This window comes from Hyla sarda, chromosome 1, assembly GCF_029499605.1.
Source record: "Hyla sarda isolate aHylSar1 chromosome 1, aHylSar1.hap1, whole genome shotgun sequence".
Taxonomy (NCBI): Eukaryota; Metazoa; Chordata; class Amphibia; order Anura; family Hylidae; genus Hyla; species Hyla sarda.
This window is the reverse complement of record NC_079189.1, coordinates 399,242,454-399,260,515: the sequence shown is the minus strand read 5'-3', so window position 1 is coordinate 399,260,515 and position 18,062 is coordinate 399,242,454. Positions and strand designations below refer to the sequence as shown.

General features: G+C 44.3%; 2 gene segments (V, D, J or C); both read left to right on the top strand.

The window, feature by feature from the left end:
• Positions 1–1,004: 1,004 nt before the first annotated feature.
• Positions 1,005–1,473, top strand: LOC130365392 (Ig heavy chain V region 914-like). The segment is given in 2 exon segments: positions 1,005–1,050; positions 1,142–1,473. Coding segments are annotated over 2 exon segments (378 nt in total).
• A 12,545-nt stretch (positions 1,474–14,018) lies between these two features.
• On the top strand, positions 14,019–17,725 carry LOC130365237 (Ig heavy chain V region 914-like). The segment is given in 3 exon segments: positions 14,019–14,145; positions 15,317–15,337; positions 17,303–17,725. Coding segments are annotated over 3 exon segments (480 nt in total).
• Positions 17,726–18,062: the final 337 nt, after the last annotated feature.

The following is an 18,062-nucleotide window of genomic DNA, read 5'->3' as shown; positions in this document are numbered from 1 at the left end:
AGCCCACCGCAAAGCGGGATGGTCTTGCAGCGGCGGTAGCAACCAGGTCGTATCCACTAGCAACGGCTCAACCTCTCTGACTGCTGAAGATAGGCGCGGTACAAGGGAGTAGACAAGAGCAAGGTCGGACGTAGCAGAAGGTCAGGGCAGGCAGCAAGGATCGTAGTCAGGGGCAACGGCAGGAGGTCTGGAACACAGGCTAGGAACACACTGGGAAACGCTTTCACTGGCACGATGGCAACAAGATCCGGCAAGGAAGGGAAGGGGAAGTGAGGTTATATAGGGAAGTGCACAGATGAATTCACTAATTAGAACCAGGCGCCAATCAGCGGCACACTGGCCCTTTAAATCGCAGAGACCCGGCGCGCGCGCGCCCTAGGGAGCGGGGCCGCGCGCGCCGGGACAAGACCGACGGAGAGCGAGTCAGGTACGGGAGCCGGGATGCGCATCGCGAGCGGGCGCCTGCCGCATAGCGAATCGCATCCCGGCTGGGAGAGGTATCGCAGCGCACCCGGTCAGCAGGTCTGACCGGGGCGCTGCAATTGCGAGAATGTTGCGAGCGCTCCGGGGAGGAGCGGGGACCCAGAGCGCTCGGCGTAACAACAGCTAGGGGCCGTGGTCAACATTTGGCCCATGGTTGGTCAGTTAAATACCACTGATCTACAGTATTAGATACATAAAATAATGCTACCAATATATTTCTCACAATCTGCAAATAAAGTGATGATTACTATTTGTAATATAGCAGATGTAACTTTATTTGTAGAATTATAAGTTAAGTAATTCTGCAGAATAATTCTGAAGAGCAATAATATATTACACAGGGTATTACTTTAAGATCCCTATGTCTTTATTCACATACTCAGTATGACAGAGCCATGGATGTATATATGCCCCATAATATGTAAATGAGGTGACGTCACTTCCTATAGTGTAAGATCTCCCCATAATAAAGACAGTGATGACGGATCACACATCACCTCCTACATCTACACCCAGCAGCAATGAAGACTTTCCTGCTCCTCTTTATATCACTGGCCTGCTTGTCAGGTGACCATTACTAGAACATTACAATAAAGATATTACTATCACTATGATGAGATGTTTCTTTGGATGTCACCTTATTCTCTCTATTTTCCAGGTGTCCAGTCTCAGCAACTTGTCCAGTCATCGGACCCAGTGGTGATAAAGCCCGGGAATTCCTATAGAGCCTCATGTACGGCTTCTGGATTCACCTTCAGTAGCCACTGGATGAGCTGGGTTAGACAGAGTCCTGGCGGAGGATTACAGTGGTTGGGTGAGATAAACCCTGCCGGTAGCGGCACCAACTATCATGACTCTATTAAAGGACGATTCACATTCTCCAGAGATAACAATAATAACCTGTTATATCTACAAATGACCAACATGAAGACTGAGGACTCTGGCGTGTATTATTGTGCTAGACACACACTGATAGAAGACAATGTCTGAGTGTAGCAAAAACTGAAATAAAGTTTCATTGTTTCCTCACTAGGTGGCAGCACATATTCTATAATATTACCATAAAATAACTATAATGTCACAGCCTTCGTAAATCACTTCACCAAGGAGGTCAATTATCAAAATCTCACGCAGCACATGTTTGCCTCCTATTTAAATAACATTTTATTGGTATGAATTAAAATTGTCCCCCTATAAATTTAAAACCATTCTTGTGCAAACTACCACCACCACCTCCACGTGATGCGAAATATCAAAAAGGAGGTCAGACCCCATACAAGCAGTAGTGTTCTATCTTGGGACCATTATCAACATACAACTGTGTCCCAGTAGACAAGCATCCGATTATACTCATATATAATCACACTCTTTGCACTTTCCTTCACTGCGGTCCAGACCTTAACCGAAACACCACGTGAAAAAAATAATAAGCTTTTACTTTACAATTGTTCTCTGTGTTCCGACGCGTTTCCCCCCTCTATAGTGGGGTTTCTCAAGGAACATAATACAATGGTGCTGCCCCTCAATATGGGCTGATGTCAAAATATATAGCTCCGGGATTTGCCCGACCTTCGATAACAACCCAGCATCTAGGACATACTGTAGATACTTGCGCCCCTCTGGGTACCGGTCGCAGCAGTCTTCCCCCTTGCTGTCCAGCATCTATACCGTTTAATTTTAATTCGTACCAATAAAATGTTATTTTCAAAGGAGGCAAACATATGCTGCGTGAGACATAAAATAACTATGCAAAATAAATATATCTTGATAAATAAAGCAGACTGAAATAGATAAGTGTAGTTATTAACTAAGACCCTGTTCATACCTGCACTAGGTTTTGTTCTGTTAGGTTTTCTACATTTTTACAGCAAGAATAGCAAAGTCTGATAAACTATTACAATAAACTAAACCGGAGGAAGTAAATAATAAGTTAATGGGACACATGAAGATATATAGAGATCCATCTGATCACAGATTTGACATAATAATAACGGTTCTGTTAAATATTGAACCATGGTGGTAGTATGCTTAAGGTTGTATGTGCCTGGTAAACAGTTATAAGACACGTACCTGCGGTTATGCTAAATGTGAACAGGACATAATATATAATGCTGCCTTCATATAGCACTAACAGTGTTCTTATGTAACTTCATATTCTGTTATATACGGTGATTTTAAACATTTTTGCACTTACACACTTTTAAGTTGGGTGGTTTCTATAAGCTGAGGCCTATGCAGCATATTCTAAAACAGTGGTTCTTAACCTTACTAATGCTGCAACCTTTTAATACAGATCCTCATATTATGGTGACCACCAACTTAAAAAAAAAAATTCATTGCTACTTGATAACTGTAATTTTGCAACTGTTATGAATCGTAATGTAAATATCTGATATGCAGGATGTATTTTCATGGTTACAAATTGAACATAATTAAAGCATAGGGATCAATCACAAAAACAATATGTAATTATATATTGTGAGTGTGACATATTTATTTCTAATTACAAATAAATGAAATTTTAACATGAAACATAGTGTAGCGTGGGTAACAGTCTTAATATTACAACAGTAAACTACATTGCTATTGTGGTGCCTTGGTGGGGTATGTAGAGTAGTTGGGGTGTTGCTGTTCTGGATAATAAAGGGCGCTGTTAGCCCTTGTCACTCGTGACGCCAGGGTGAAGGTTTAATACTGTAATGTTGCTAGGGCCTATCGCCACCCTTCCCAAGAACAATAGGTGAATGCGTAATAAATGGATTGTCCACAACCGCTGTTTAACTGAAAACTCGCAGGAACTTTTACTGAAGATTTTTGGTACAAGGCAATATCAATAATAGTCCAGATAACAAAGTCTATTTGTAGTTGAGTAGCGATTGACAGTTGGTTGGGATCAGATAAGCTCAGTTAAGCTTGAGGAAGATTCTGTTGCATAGATCCGCTGGATTTAGGGGTGCGTTTAGGTCCAGTGATCTTTGCGGAGAGTAGCGGGGAATTATATATATCTATCCGCTGTGGTATAGGCCAAGGCCGCAAGGCTTTGGCCTGGTAAACGTACTTGAAAGTTGCGGAGGTCCTACCTCGTTCAGTGACAGCAACCCAAAAGAGAGAATAATGGCCGCAGCTCCCTTATATGGGCAGGGGCTGGTCGTTTTGGATTGGTCCATAATAACTGTCACTCACCATTACACAGCATTGTGGGTGAACATGTGACACAAGAACCACCTAAGGTCCTTCAACATACCATAGAGTTCTGAACCAAGTCACATGACCCGCAGGTCCTGCGACGCTAAACAAGTGAGTAACACAATATACATATTTACAATGATAATATTTATAAATATTAACTTACTAAGGGGTGACTAGGGGCTAACTAGGGAAGCAGACCCCCGACAGTCCTAGGGACTGTGAATTTGGGGACCCCCCCTCACCAAGGCACAGTATGAAATATGGTGCTGGGACACCACAAATCCCCTTACTTAACCCCTTAAGGACCTAGGGCGTATGGATACGCCCTGGCTTTCTGGTACTTAAGGACCTAGGGTGTATCCATAAGCCCGTGGGAATTTCGGTCCCTGCTGCGCGCCGGGCGGGGACCGGACCGGGATGCCTGCTGATATCGTTCAGCAGGCATCCCGTGCAAATGCCGAGGGGGGTCATCAGACCGCCCCGTGTCGGCGATCGCGGCAAATCGTTAATGAATTCACACTAACGATCAGCTGGGATTCGGGTCATACGGGTCACGTGTGACCCGATGACCCGGAGATACAAGGTGATCGGGGGTGTACAAAACACCCCCTATCACCCACTGTATCTATGGGGAGGGGGCAATTTCGTCACCCCCCCCCCCCAGGAGCGCTGCTATTGGTTGGACGATCATCCAGCCAATAGCAGCCGGCAGGGGAGGGGTTAACTGCATCTTATTGCAGCTCTGCCCATTAACTGAGTTCAGTCAGTGGGCAAAGCTGCTCTGTGCGATCAGAGCCCCCTCAGGGAAGAAGATCTGCAGGGACAGAGCAGGGAAAGAATACACTCCAGGGCAATGTAGGAGTGAGCGTAAAAAAGTTAAAAAAAAGTAAAAAAAAAAAAATCCCCCCCCCCCCTGACCCCTAATAGGTCCCCAAGGGTCCACCACAAATTTTTCAGTGTGTTAGGGGTTCAGGGCGCTGCATTTGCCCCCCCATTTTTTTTTGTCCGCAATTTTTTTTCCTCCCTTATATAACGGTGTTATTTCTAATCACACACCGTTATATCTAATAGTTACACCAAGCACTCACTACATACATCCCCGCCCCCCCCCACACACACACCCTCCCCCCCGCCACTGACCCCCCCCCCCCGCCACTGTAGAAAAAGGCGATGGCTTACGCTTTTCTTGCCTCCGACTCCGAATCTGTCAGTGAGGACGATGAAGATCCAACATTCCTGTGTTCTTCATCGTCCTCCTCATCATCTAGCAGTGATGATGAGCCCCCTGCACGGCGGCGGAGACGCCGCCAGGCGAGGCCACGCATCCCCCATGAAAGTGGCCCAGTGGCCAGCACTAGTACGAGCGACAATGCCGCTCGTACTAGGAGTCCGACCCCCCAGGCAATTTTACCGGAGCCCCCTTCCGGTGAACCTGTCTGGAGACCCCCAGAGGGTTATCAGCCACGGGTTCTGGAGTTTGTTGGCGACTCCGGAATCCGGATTGACACGGCTGGGTTCACTGAATTTTACTTTTTCAGTTATTTTTTCACTGACAGCCTGGTCAATCTAATGGTGGAGCAGACGAATCTGTATGTCAGGCAGTTCATCGCCCACCACCCTAATTCTTTTTTGGCCAGGCCCAATGAATGGTACACCGTCAGTGCAGCCGAAACGAGGACATTTTGGGGCCTCGTGCTGCACATGGGCCTGGTCAAAAAGCCAAGTGTCAGGCAGTACTGGAGCGGGGACGTCCTATACCAGACCCCACTGTACAGTATGGCCATGGCACGGAAGAGGTTCGAGGCCATTCGGACATGCCTTCATTATGCAGATAATGAGGCATGTCCACCTCGAGGTGATCCCGCTCATGACCGGCTTTACAAAGTGAGGCCGGTCATCGATCACTTTGGGGCCAAATTTTTGGAGGCCTACGTACCGCTCAGGGACCTCTCTGTAGATGAGTCTCTCATCAGTTTTAAGGGGAGACTCATATTCTGCCAGTATATTCCCTCGAAGCGGGCGCAGTATAGCGTGAAGCTTTATAAATTTTGTGAGAGTACCTCCGGGTACACTTACAAGTTTAGGGTGTATGAGGGACGAGATTCTCGTATTTAACACCCAGATTGTTCCCCCACTCTGGGTGTTAGCGGGAAAATCGTTTGGGACCTTATGTACCCATTTCTGAATAAGGGTTACCACGTGTACGTGGACAACTTTTATACCAGCATCCCTCTCTTCACATCCCTTGCCGCCAGATCCACGTCCGCTTGTGAGACCGTGCGGAAGAATCAGAGAGGCCTCCCTCTAAATTTTCTTCAGACACCTATGCCCAAGGGTGAGTCCCATGCCCTTGCCCATGAAAACCTGTTGCTGGTCAGGTATAAGGATAAGAGGGATGTCCTTATGCAGACCACTATTCATGGCAACGGCAGCTCACCTGTCCCTGTGCGAGGTACCACAACAACGGTCCTCAAGCTCGATTGTATTCTGGACTACAATCGGTATATGGGGGGAGTTGATCTTTCTGATCAAATCCTGAAGCCATATAACGCCATGCGGAAAACGCGTGTATGGTACAAGAAAGTTAAGGTCTACATGGTACAGATTGCCATGTACAACTCTTTTGTACTGTACCAGAACGCTGGCAGCACAGGGACATTCCTCCAGTTCCAAGAAGAAGTCCTAAGGGCCCTGATCTTTGCTGACCGGGAAAGAGCAGGCCGGAGTTCAGAAGGAACTGAAGTAATAGGTGCCAGGATCGTCCAAGGCCAACACTTTCCAGGTGAGATCCCCACTGGAAAGAAGGGACGAACCCAGAAAAAATGCAGAGTGTGTCGCAGGAGGGGGATACAGAAGGATACCACCTATCAATGTGACACTTGCCCCGATCATCCGGGCCTCTGCATTAAAAACTGCTTCAGGGAGTATCACACTTCCATGCGGTACTAAATCTTCCCTTTTCATTTAAATTTTCCATAATTTGACCCCAATGTACCAAGTCCAGAGTACATTCCAAATTTTAACCCCATAAAACCACTAAATTGGGCAAAAAAAAATTTCAGCAAAAAATGTATAAATAAATAAACTGATAAGACCTCTGGGGGTATTTTTTCATGGGTCACTGAGTCACTATCATCGGGGACTTTTTATGTTGCCTCAAATGCGCAGCGCTCTCTCTCTCTCCACATGAGCGGGGTGCGCATTTGAGGCAACAGGTTAGGGACGGCCATACACATCACATTCCCAGAATGATGATTCAGAGCATAGGGTTTGGGGTGGGCATATTCTTTAGTTTTGGCTATGCTCTGGGTCATCATTCTGGGAACATAACCTGTTTTATAATTTTATGTCCCACTGTACCCCATTTTACTAATTTACCCCATGTAACATTTATTAATTACCCCATGTAATGCCCCTTGAGGGGGGTCCCACTGCTTTGGCTCCACAGGCAGCGATTTCGAAGCTCAAGGCCCCTGAATGCACTCCAGTTCTTCTGTGACCGGTCCAGATATGAGGTATGTCCTTATTCCAAAGAAATGTATTTACAAATTAAATTTTATTTATTTTTTGCTGTTCTGGCACTAAATGCGACATGCCCCCCCCATTTCAGCAAAATTTGCAAATGTGACTCCTTCTCTTCTGAGCATTGTAGTGCGCCCACAGTGCACTTGACGTCCACACATGAGGTATCACCATACTCAGAAGAGATGGGGTTACACACTTTGGGGGGCATTTTCTCCTATTACCCCTTCTAAAAATCTAAAATTTGGGGAAAAAAACTGCATTTTAGTAAAAAAAAAAAATGTACACATCCAAAGTAGTCAAACACCTGTGGGGTGGTAAGGCTCCCTGGATCCCTTGTTACATTCCTTGAGGGGTGTAGTTTCCAAAATAGTATGCCATGTGGTTTTTTTTTCTGTTCTGGCACCATAGGGGCTTCCTAAATGCGACATGCCCCCCAAAAACCATTTCAGCAAAATGTGCTTTCCAAAAGCCAAATGTGACTCCTTCCCTTCTGAGCATTGTAGTGCGTCGCAGTGCACTTGACGTACACACATGGGGTATCACCATACTCAGAAGAGATGGGGTTACAAATTTTGAGGGGCATTTTCTCCTATCACCCCTTTTAAAAATGTAAAATTTGGGGGAAAACCAGCATTTTAGTGGAAAATATTTTTTTCATTTACACATCCAACTTTTAACGAAAAGTTGTCAAACACCTGTGGGGTGTTAAGTCTCACTGTACCTCTTGTTACATTCCTTGAGGGGGTGTAGTTTCCAAAATAGTATGCCATGTGATTTTTTTTAACTGTTCTGGCACCATAGGGGCTTCCTGAATGCGACATGCCCTAGAAAAACCATTTCAGCAAAATGTGCTTTCCAAAAGCCAAATGTGACTCCTTATCTTCTGAGCATTGTAGTGCGCCCGCAGTGCACTTGACGTCCACATATAGGGTATTATCATACTCAGAAGAGATGGGGTTACAAATTTCCCTTCTGAGCATTGTAGTGCGCCCGCAGTGCACTTGACGTACACACATGGGGTATCACCATACTCAGAAGAGATGGGGTTACAAATTTTGGGGGGCATTTTCTCCTATTACTCCTTGTAAAAATTTTAAATTTGGGGGAAAACTAGCATTTTAGTGAAAAAAAATTATTTATTAACACATCCAACTTTGACATAAAGTCTTGAAACACCTGTGGGGTGTGAAGGCTCACTGTACCCCTTGTTATGTTCCTTGAGGGGTGTAGTTTCCAAAATAGTATGACATGTTTTTTTTTGCTGTTCTGGCACCATAGGGGCTTCATAAATGTGACATGCCCCCCAAAAACCATTTCAGAAAAACTCACTCTTCAAAATCCCATTGTAGCTCCTTCCCTTCTGAGCCCTCTACTGCGCCCGCCGAACACTTGACATACACATATGAGGTATTTCCTTACTCAAGAGAAATTGGGTTACACATTTTAGGAAGATTTCTCTCCTTTTACCCCTTGTAAAAATTAAAAAAACTGGGTTTCCAAGAACATGCGAATGTAAAAAATGAAGATTTTGAATTTTCTCCTTCACTTTGCTGCTATTCCGGTGAAACACCTAAAGGGTTAACACACTTACTGAATGTAATTTTGGATACTTTGAGGGGTGCAGTTTTTATAATTGGGTCATTTGTGGGGTATTTCTATTATGAAGGCCCTTTAAATCCACTTCAAATCTGAACTGGTCCCTGAAAAATTTCGATTTTGAAAATTTTGTGAAAAATTGGAAAATTGCTGCTGAACTTTGAAGCCCTCTGATGTCTTCCAAAAGTAAAAACTTGTCAACTTTATGATGCAAACATAAAGTAGACATATTGTGTATGTGGATCAATGTATAATTTATTTGGGATGTCTATTTTCCTTATACGCAGAGAGCTTCAAAGTAAAAAAAAATGCAAAATTTTCAATTTTTTCATCAAATTTTGGAATTTTTCACCAAGAAATTAAACAAGTATCTACAAAATTCTACTACTAACATAAAGTAGAATATGTCACGAAAAAACTGTCTAGGAATCAGAATGAAAGGTAAAAGCATCCCAGAGTTATTAATGCTTGAAGTGACAGTGGTCAGATGTTCAAAAAATGGTCGGGTCCTTAAGGTATATTTGGGCTGGGTCCTTAAGGGGTTAAAACAAGTCGACCCCGAAGCCTGTCCCCTAAGTCCCCCTGACTAGGACAAGGACAGAATTGTTAAACATTCTATACATCCTGACAACATTTTCTTTTAGATTGACTAGCATCCTTACTAGACAATTATGAAGCTATCTAACATGTAGTCTCTAGCTCCTTAGACATTTATAGCTCTATCTATACATTTATGAGGCTAACTAGACATTGATAAAGCTCACTAGACATTGATGAAGCTGTCTAACATTTAGTCTCAAGCTCCCTAGATTTTTATACACAGCTCTCTATACATTTAGTCTCAAGCTGTCTAGACATTTTTGAAATCTCACCACACTTTCTTTTGTTTTGCCACAATGAGTCACCTGTTAGTACACAGAAGGGTATATTGGCTTGCCTGAGGCTATCTACCGGCCAGGTAGAGCATCTCACACACGTAATAAAGAGAAGAGGAAAAGTTAATGTACATAACAGAGGCAGGAATTGAATATCAATAGGCTACAATTCCTAAAGTGTTTCTTGAGTGTGAGAAATGTTTCTGTTTGGTGTACTGTAAAGACTGAGGTAGTACAGTAAAGTGAGATATCTGAGGTACTATGTGTGCAAGTACTGCTTAGTAGTTAGTCTTAATATCTTAAGGGTACTTTACTATTGTTATTATATTTTTTTCTGAAACAGGTGCTAGCGATTGGTGACGGGAATGCTACTCTCGGAGGAGACGGGGGAGTCACCTATTTAGTAACTGCTAAAACACCTTTGAAATGTTTCTGGTGTATGTACATGTGTACAAGAATTATTCACAATTTTTCCTTTTGTGTACACGTGCATCTAGCGGACATTTTCCGTGTACAACCTTTACTTACTTTTTTATGTACACAGACACAAAGCTATTTTTCTGTGTACAAGAACCACATACATTTTTATTACTCAGACTTACATATTTATTAAAACTCCAACACCTGATAAGTGCCATTTTTAGAAAGAAAGTCCCATAAATATAGAAATACACAAAACGGATGTGTAAGGATCTGCAGTCCACCTACACTAGGAGTCTATGGGAAACACGGCTTTACCACAATCAGCCGGGCACAAAACTTACGAATCTCCTACCGACTAGGAGTCTCTTGACCTGATGGTCAGGCACAAAGCTTAATGGTTACGTTGCTGAACTTGGAACTGGAACAGTCTAAGCATAGTCCTGCTAGGCACAATTTTCTTGAACTTGGTTACTGGAAAACAAAATTGGTTAGCAAAGAAAACAACAGTCATTACTTTACAGTCCTTCAGAAAACATTTTTCGGAACTTTTCTTGTGCCTCTTGTAGACCCCCTAGCCCTTCCCAAATCAGGGGCTGGCTGGGAGTTAATGTAACTCTCCCACACCGCATTGGTGAGAGTAGAATGGGTAACAGTGGGATTCAAAGTGACCAGGGGTTTACTGGTCGGGATAAAAGTTAGTGCATAAGGTTTTAGCCCCATTTCCATGCCAGGAGAGGGCCAGAGCACTTTCGTTGGTACCCTTGCAGGAGGCAAACTCTCATTGCTCCGAGAGGGCCTAGGTACAGTCGTTGGTACCTTGGAAACAGACAAACTCTCATTGCTCCAAGAGGGTCTAGGTAAGGTCTTTGGTACCCACAATTTGGGCCTACTTTCTTGGTCCTGAGCAGGCCTTGGCTCTTTGCTGTACGAAGCAGATGACTGATGCTGTAGAGGCTCCTCCTCCTTGAGTACGGTAGTGGAGGCATCAGGAGCAGACCATTTCGGCCTCAGGTTGAAGGGATCCGTTTCCCAATCTGTAGACGGAAAGTATTTGAAGGGAAGCTGTGTTGGTCTGGTGACCGCAGCAGCCCATTCTTCACGCAGGCCCTGGACGGGGGTGTACTCCACTATCTCACCCACCTCCAGAGAGTAGGGAAGATATGGCCTCTGTACTGCTCACCGGTTTACGAGGATGGTTTGCCCTGTATGGCAATCTAGGAGTGTCCCATAACCTCTGACCTTGTCGAACTTGGCCACAGTTGCTCTTCGTCGTTCTAAAGGCTCCTCCTCTTCTCGGGGATGATCCCACTTGCGGATGTAGAGTGCTTCCATTTCTTTAGTATTTTCCTGATAACGAATCCTCTCCTCAGGAGGCAAATGCACATGCTTAGGGGCGTACAGTTCTCTGTGTCGGGCCTTTATTTTGTCCATCAACTCAGCCAGCTCGGCTACCTGACAGGCCCTTTCTCTTTGTGCGGTTGGAATTGATGGGAGTGGCTTCCCAGGTATAGAATTGATGGGAGTGGCTTCCCAGGTTGTAGATCCGCGTGCATATACTCGGTGAGTCCCAGCTCGTCCCCAAAAATCCACTGGGGAAAATCTGGTGAGCGCGGTCGTGCACTCGGCAAGCTGGACAGGGGCATTTCAGGCTCAGGGCTGGAGGAGGAAGAAAAGGCCCCCTCTGGCGGGGTACTCACTGCAGACTCCTCCGATGGGATCTCGGCCCACGAGCCCCAAGTCCTGTGATGAGGGGACAATCTCCCCAGCGATGCTACTGCAAGTGTCCCAGTGCAATCTCCAGGAGGTGTATCCGGCCAGTCATCATCATAATCGGGCAGTGGGGGAAGATTGCAGGCCCCTTCTTTGTCCAATGACAACCGCTGCAGACGGTCAGCAATATCCTGGAACAGTTGGGTTGCGACCGCCACAACTTTCTGTTGTTCCGGCGCCATTTTGATGTTCTCACCACGTAGAACGTAGCTCTCCTCCATGTCTGTGCTCTCCGGCTCCTTGTGCAGACTGAAGAGGTTTTTTATACTGGGCTGCCCCAAAATGGCGGCCGGCAGGAAGGACGTCATTGGTGCAGCTCCGACTTCCGGTCCTCCCAGAAACGACTCCTCTGTTTCCAAGTTCCCTTTCGGCTGCGATACAGTAACTTGATAGCCCCGCCCAGGGGCAGGGCGTGGTGCAGCGTGGGCCTTTTTCGCGCGCTTCTCCGGCAGCAGGTTAACTCTTCCTGTGCTGACCGGACCAGAGGATAGTAGAATGCATTCATTTCGCAGTTTACACATTCTTGATGCAAATAAATCTTCGCCTCCCCTTACTTTACATGCGCACTTTCTCCACACATCACCGTGCGCACAGACCCGTACCCTAGAATGTAATCCACAGTCCATGAATAAAGTCCGTTATATTGGGGGGGAGTACAATTTCACTAGTGACAGCAGCAGCAGGCACACACCCGAATCCTGTTCTTTAGACGCCAAAAAGGCTTTGTGGTGCCTTGGTGGGGTATGTAGGGTAGTTGGGGTGTTGCTGTTCTGGATAATAAAGGGCGCTGTTAGCCCTTGTCACTCGTGATGACAGGGTAAGGGTTAAATACTGTAATGTTGCTAGGGCCTATCGCCACCCTTCCCAAGAACGATAGGTGAATGCGTAATAAATGGATTGTCCACAACCACTGTTTAACTGAAAACTTGCAGGAACTTTTACTGAAGATTTTCGGTAGAAGGCAATATCAATAACAGTCCAGATAACAAAGTCTATTTGTAGTTGAGTAGCGATTGACAGTTGGTTGGGATCACATAAGCTCAGTTTAGCTTGAGGAAGATTCTGCTGCATAGATCCGCTGGATTTAGGGGTGCGTTTAGGTCCAGTGATCTTGCGGAGAGTAGCGGGGAATTATATATATATATATATATCCGCTGTGGTATAGGCCAAGGCCTCAAGGCTTTGGCCTGGTTAACGTACTTGAAAGTTGTGGAGGTCCTACCTCGTTCAGTGACAGCAACCCAAGAGAGAGAATAATGGCCACAAGTGACACAAGTGACACAAGAATCGCCTAAGGTCCTTCAAATTACCATAGAGTTCTGAACCAAGTCACATGACCCGCACGTCCTGCGACGTTAAAAAAATGAGTAACACAATATACATATTTACAATGATAATATTTATAAATATTAACTTACTAAGGGGTGACTAGGGGCTAACTAGGGAAACAGACCCCGACAGTCCTAGAGACTCTGACTTTGGGGACCCCCCCCTTACCAAGGCACAGTATGAAATACGGTGCCGGGACACCACACTACATTTTTCAACAGTATGCGTTAAAAGTCAACATCAGTGTTAAGTTTGAGGTTGTTTCTCGGGCAGTCTTTACAAGAGCACAACAAAGATAATCTTCAACAACGAGTCTACTTCTATATTTAGACTTCTCCCACAGTAGGTATAGGCAGCAGAGTTCTCCAAGAGTAGGTATAGGCAGCAGAGTTCCCCCACATTAGGTATAGGCAGCAGAATCCCCCCACAGTAGGTATAGGCAGCAGAGTTCCCCCACATTAGGTATAAGCAGCAGAGTTCATCCCACATTAGACATAGGCAGCATAGTTCTTCCACATTAGGTAATGGCAGCAGAGTTTCCCCACAGTAGGTATAGGAAGCAGAGTTCCCCCACATTAGGTATAGGTAGCAGAGTCCCCACCCCAGCCCTAATACCTCCCCTCCCCAGGATGGAAAAAAAACATTTTGTTCACCTGATTATGTCTCATGTATCGATCTCCTCTAGAGCGCAGCAGGGGACCGCGTCTTCGATCCTCCACAGTGCAGGCGCCAATGAGTGAGTCAATGGCACATACACTGCACAGATGTATGTGCATGATCTGCGCATACAGCAGAAAGCAGCGTTGTCTGCCTGGGGATCCATGACGAATGTCCTGGATCCCCAGTAGTGGTGGTGGCGGGCCCTTTACCTGTCCTGGCCTCTTGGACCTCATCTTAATGGATCTGCCAGAACGGACCACCCCTGCTGGAGACGGATATAAGAGAGTTCTGCCAGGTTAGCACAGCTGAAAGGCAAACAGCACTCAGCAGACTGTCAGGGACAATAATGGTGAAATGGCAGTGTCACTGGGGTAAATTAATCAAAACCTGTGTAGAGAAAGAGTGGTGCAGTTGCCCATAGCAACCAATCAGATTGCTTATTTTACTTTTAAAAAGGACACATAAAAATATAAGAAGAAATCTGATTGGTTGCTATGGGCAACTGCATCACTCTTTCTCTACACAGGTTTTGATAACTCTCCCCCATTATCTATGCCAGCCTGCTTTGCACTGCACTCAGCCTCTGACCTCTCTTCTATGATCCTCTCTTATGCAGCTTCTAGGTTGAGGGTGGTAGAGTGGTGCAGCCAACAGGTGGCAGTATCACACACACACAGAGACTCACTAACTTTGCTAGCCATACCAGAACTCTATGGGGGAGATTTATCAAAACCTGTCAAGAGGAAAAGTTGCTGAGTTGCACATAGCAACCAATCAGATCCCTTCCTTCATTTTTCAGAGGCCTTTTCAAAAATGAAAGAAGCGATCTGATTGGCTGCTATGGACAACTCGGCAACTTTTCCTCTAGAGAGGTTTTGATAAATCTCCCCCTATGAGAGGAGTGAGTGGATTATGTTTGAGGTAAGTTAGGGTGCATTCACATCTCTGAGTACAAAGCCGACTGCCATATCCCATATCCCATTGATTTTAATGAGCAGACTAGATTTTGCTTTTGTCTCCAGTCGGCTCATTTTCCAACCATAACTGGTTTTTGAACCAGACTGAAAAGTGCAGCAGACTACGGTTTTTAGTCTGGTTTGGAAAACCTGGATACGGTTGGGAAATGAACTGACTGGAGATACAAGCTGACTCTGGCCAGCTCATTAAAATCAATGGGGATTGAAGCTGGGCTACGGCTGGGATACGGTGCGGATCCGGCTGGGATACGGCAGGGACGGTTTCAAAATTCTCTCACCATATCGGGCTGCCAAATTCTTAATCTATATATATATAAAACTCAATGGGGAAGATTCATCAAAACCAGAGGAAAAGTTGCTGAGTTGCCCATAGCAACCAATTAGATCGCTTCTTTCATTTTTGAAAAGGCCTCTGGAAAATGAAAGAAGCAAAGTGATTGGTTGCGATGGGCAACTCAGCAACGTTTCCTCTGGACAGGTTATGAGAAATCTCCCCCAATGTATATGTGTGTATGTACAGTATGTATGTATGTATGTATGTCAATGTGGAAACAAGGAGGCACTGCTGAATTTCGGTACGGTTAGCGCTCACAAACTGTGGAGTTCAGGACAGTGAGGTGAATCCACGGCCTGTCATTAGCATAGGTGCTAGGAAATAACCAGGACCATAGATTTTACACAATTACACAAAAGTGGGTGCATAGCACCAACACGAATACTGCACTCACCACTTAATTCAAAACTTCACGACATATGTATGTATGTATGTTACAGCATCAGTTCCAAATGGCTAAAGACATTAAAGGACATCTGCAGCGAGCAAAACTTATCCCCTATTCAGAGGATTAAGGGTATGTTTCTAATCGCAGGGGGTACGACTGCTGGGACCCCCCTGCAATCTCTGAACGGGGCCCATGCAGGGTACACCCCCTCCACACCCCCTCCCCATACAACTCTATGGGAGAGGTGGAGAGGCACAGTTGCTGCCTCCCCGCCTCTCCCATAGAGATACATGGAGGAGGCATGTCAGCCGCAATGTCATGCTGCATGTACGTACATGTATTTCATGGGTCAGGAAAGGGTTAAAGGGGTACTCCGGTGATTTTTTTTAAATCAGCTGGTGCCAGAAAGTTAAATAGATTTGTAAATTACTTCTATTAAAAAATATTAATCCTTCCAGTACTTATCAGCTGCTGAAGTTGAGTTGTTCTTTTCTGTCTGATCACAGTACTCTCTGCTGACACTTCTGTCTGTCTCAGGAACTGTCCAGAGCATGAGAGGTTTGCTAAGGGGATTTGCTCCTACTCTAGACAGTTCCTGAGACAGACAGAGGTGTCAGCAGAGAGTACTGTGATCAGACTGAAAAGAACAACTCAACTTCAGCAGCTGATAAGTACTAGAAGGATTAATATTTTTTAATAGAAGTAATTTACAAATCTGTTCAACTTTCTGGCACCAGTTGATTTAAAAAAAAAATAGTTTTTCACCGGAGTACCCCTTTAACCCTTTCCTGACCCATAAAATACATGTATGTCAGGGGGTGGGTGAGCAGACATGGCGCGGGCCTGGGGGTCGGGTCCGCGTCATACCCAGGAGATCTGACATCTTACACAGTTCCATAGGTGGAAAAATAAAAAAGTTATAGGAGTGAGAACATGGTATTGAACAAAGTTTTTTTTCTTTCTCAAGTTTTACATTTTTTTTAACCATAAAACAAAAAAACATTATTCAAGTTTGGTATCATTGGAATCGTACTGACCCATAGCATGTCAGATTTACTGTATTTTCAACTGTGAAAAATGATTGCTCTGAAAAATTGTGCAATTCCATATTTTTTTTCAAGATGAGTCAATATGAGTTATCAATGACAAGACCTGGCCTAATGCTTATATGCCTGTGGACTAAAGGAAAATAACATATAGAGTAAATTTGCTCTTTTGGTTCCTATAAAAAGAAAGCATGTTAAACCACTGAAAAAACAGAACAAATTATGCTTGTCAGTTCATGTGTTTTATCTGTAGTTTTCACTTTGGTTTATTTGTTTGGCTTTGTGTGATACAACAATATGATAATATGAATTCACCAGAGTTATTTTATACATATGATTTAGTTACTCTTAAACATTTATACTAAAAATAATGCACCACTTTTTTAAAACATGTGAGTATAAAATTTAGATTCCTCTATAGTATTATAATGAATGTTAGAACCGCAGATGTATATATGTCCCATAATATGTAAATGAGGTGACGTCACTTCCTATAGTGTAAGATCTCCCCCATAATAAAGACAGTGATGAGGGATCACACATCACCTCCTACATCTACACCCAGCAGCAATGAAGACTTTCCTGCTCCTCTTTATATCACTGGCCTGCTTGTCAGGTGACCATTACTAGAACATTACAATAAAGATATTACTATCACTATGATGAGATGTTTCTATGGATGTCACCTTATTCTCTCTATTTTCCAGGTGTCCAGTCTCAGCAACTTGTCCAGTCATCAGACCCAGTGGTGATAAAGCCCGGGAATTCCTATAGAGTCTCATGTACGGCTTCTGGATTCCCCTTCAGTAGCTTCTATATGAGCTGGGTTAGACAGAATCCTAGCGGAGGATTACAGTGGGTTGCTCGGGTTAGTAGCGATGGAGGCAGCACATGGTATCATGATTCTGTTAAAGGACGAGTCACAATCTCCAGAGATAACAGTAATAACCTGTTATATCTACAAATGACCAACATGAAGACTGAGGACTCTGCCGTGTATTACTGTGCTAGAGACACACTGATAGAAGACAATGTCTGAGTGTAACAAAAACTGATACACAGTTATCTCACTGGCCACTAGGCCACTAGACATGTCATTTTTTGAAAAAGAAAACACGCAAAAAATTTTGTGCAAACAGTTTTGTTTATGCCTCTAGTGTTTTTCAGTTTATAAAACATAATTTATATCAAGAAAAATTCTTGCTCAAAAAATAAGAATGATGATTTAGCACAGTACTCCAAAAGCAGAGAAGCTTCCTTTTTCTGTGCTTGAATCTGAAAAATTTCGCTCACGGGAGGCAGCAATGCTCAAAAATGGGCAGATGATTCCCAATGGAGTCCAGTCCTCACTCCATCTGTAGGATAAGGAAGCTGGCTAATCACTGAAAAAGCTGGATAATCCCATGCAATTTAGCCAGTTTCTCAACCAAAAACAACCAAAAATAGCTAAAATATAACAAAACTTTA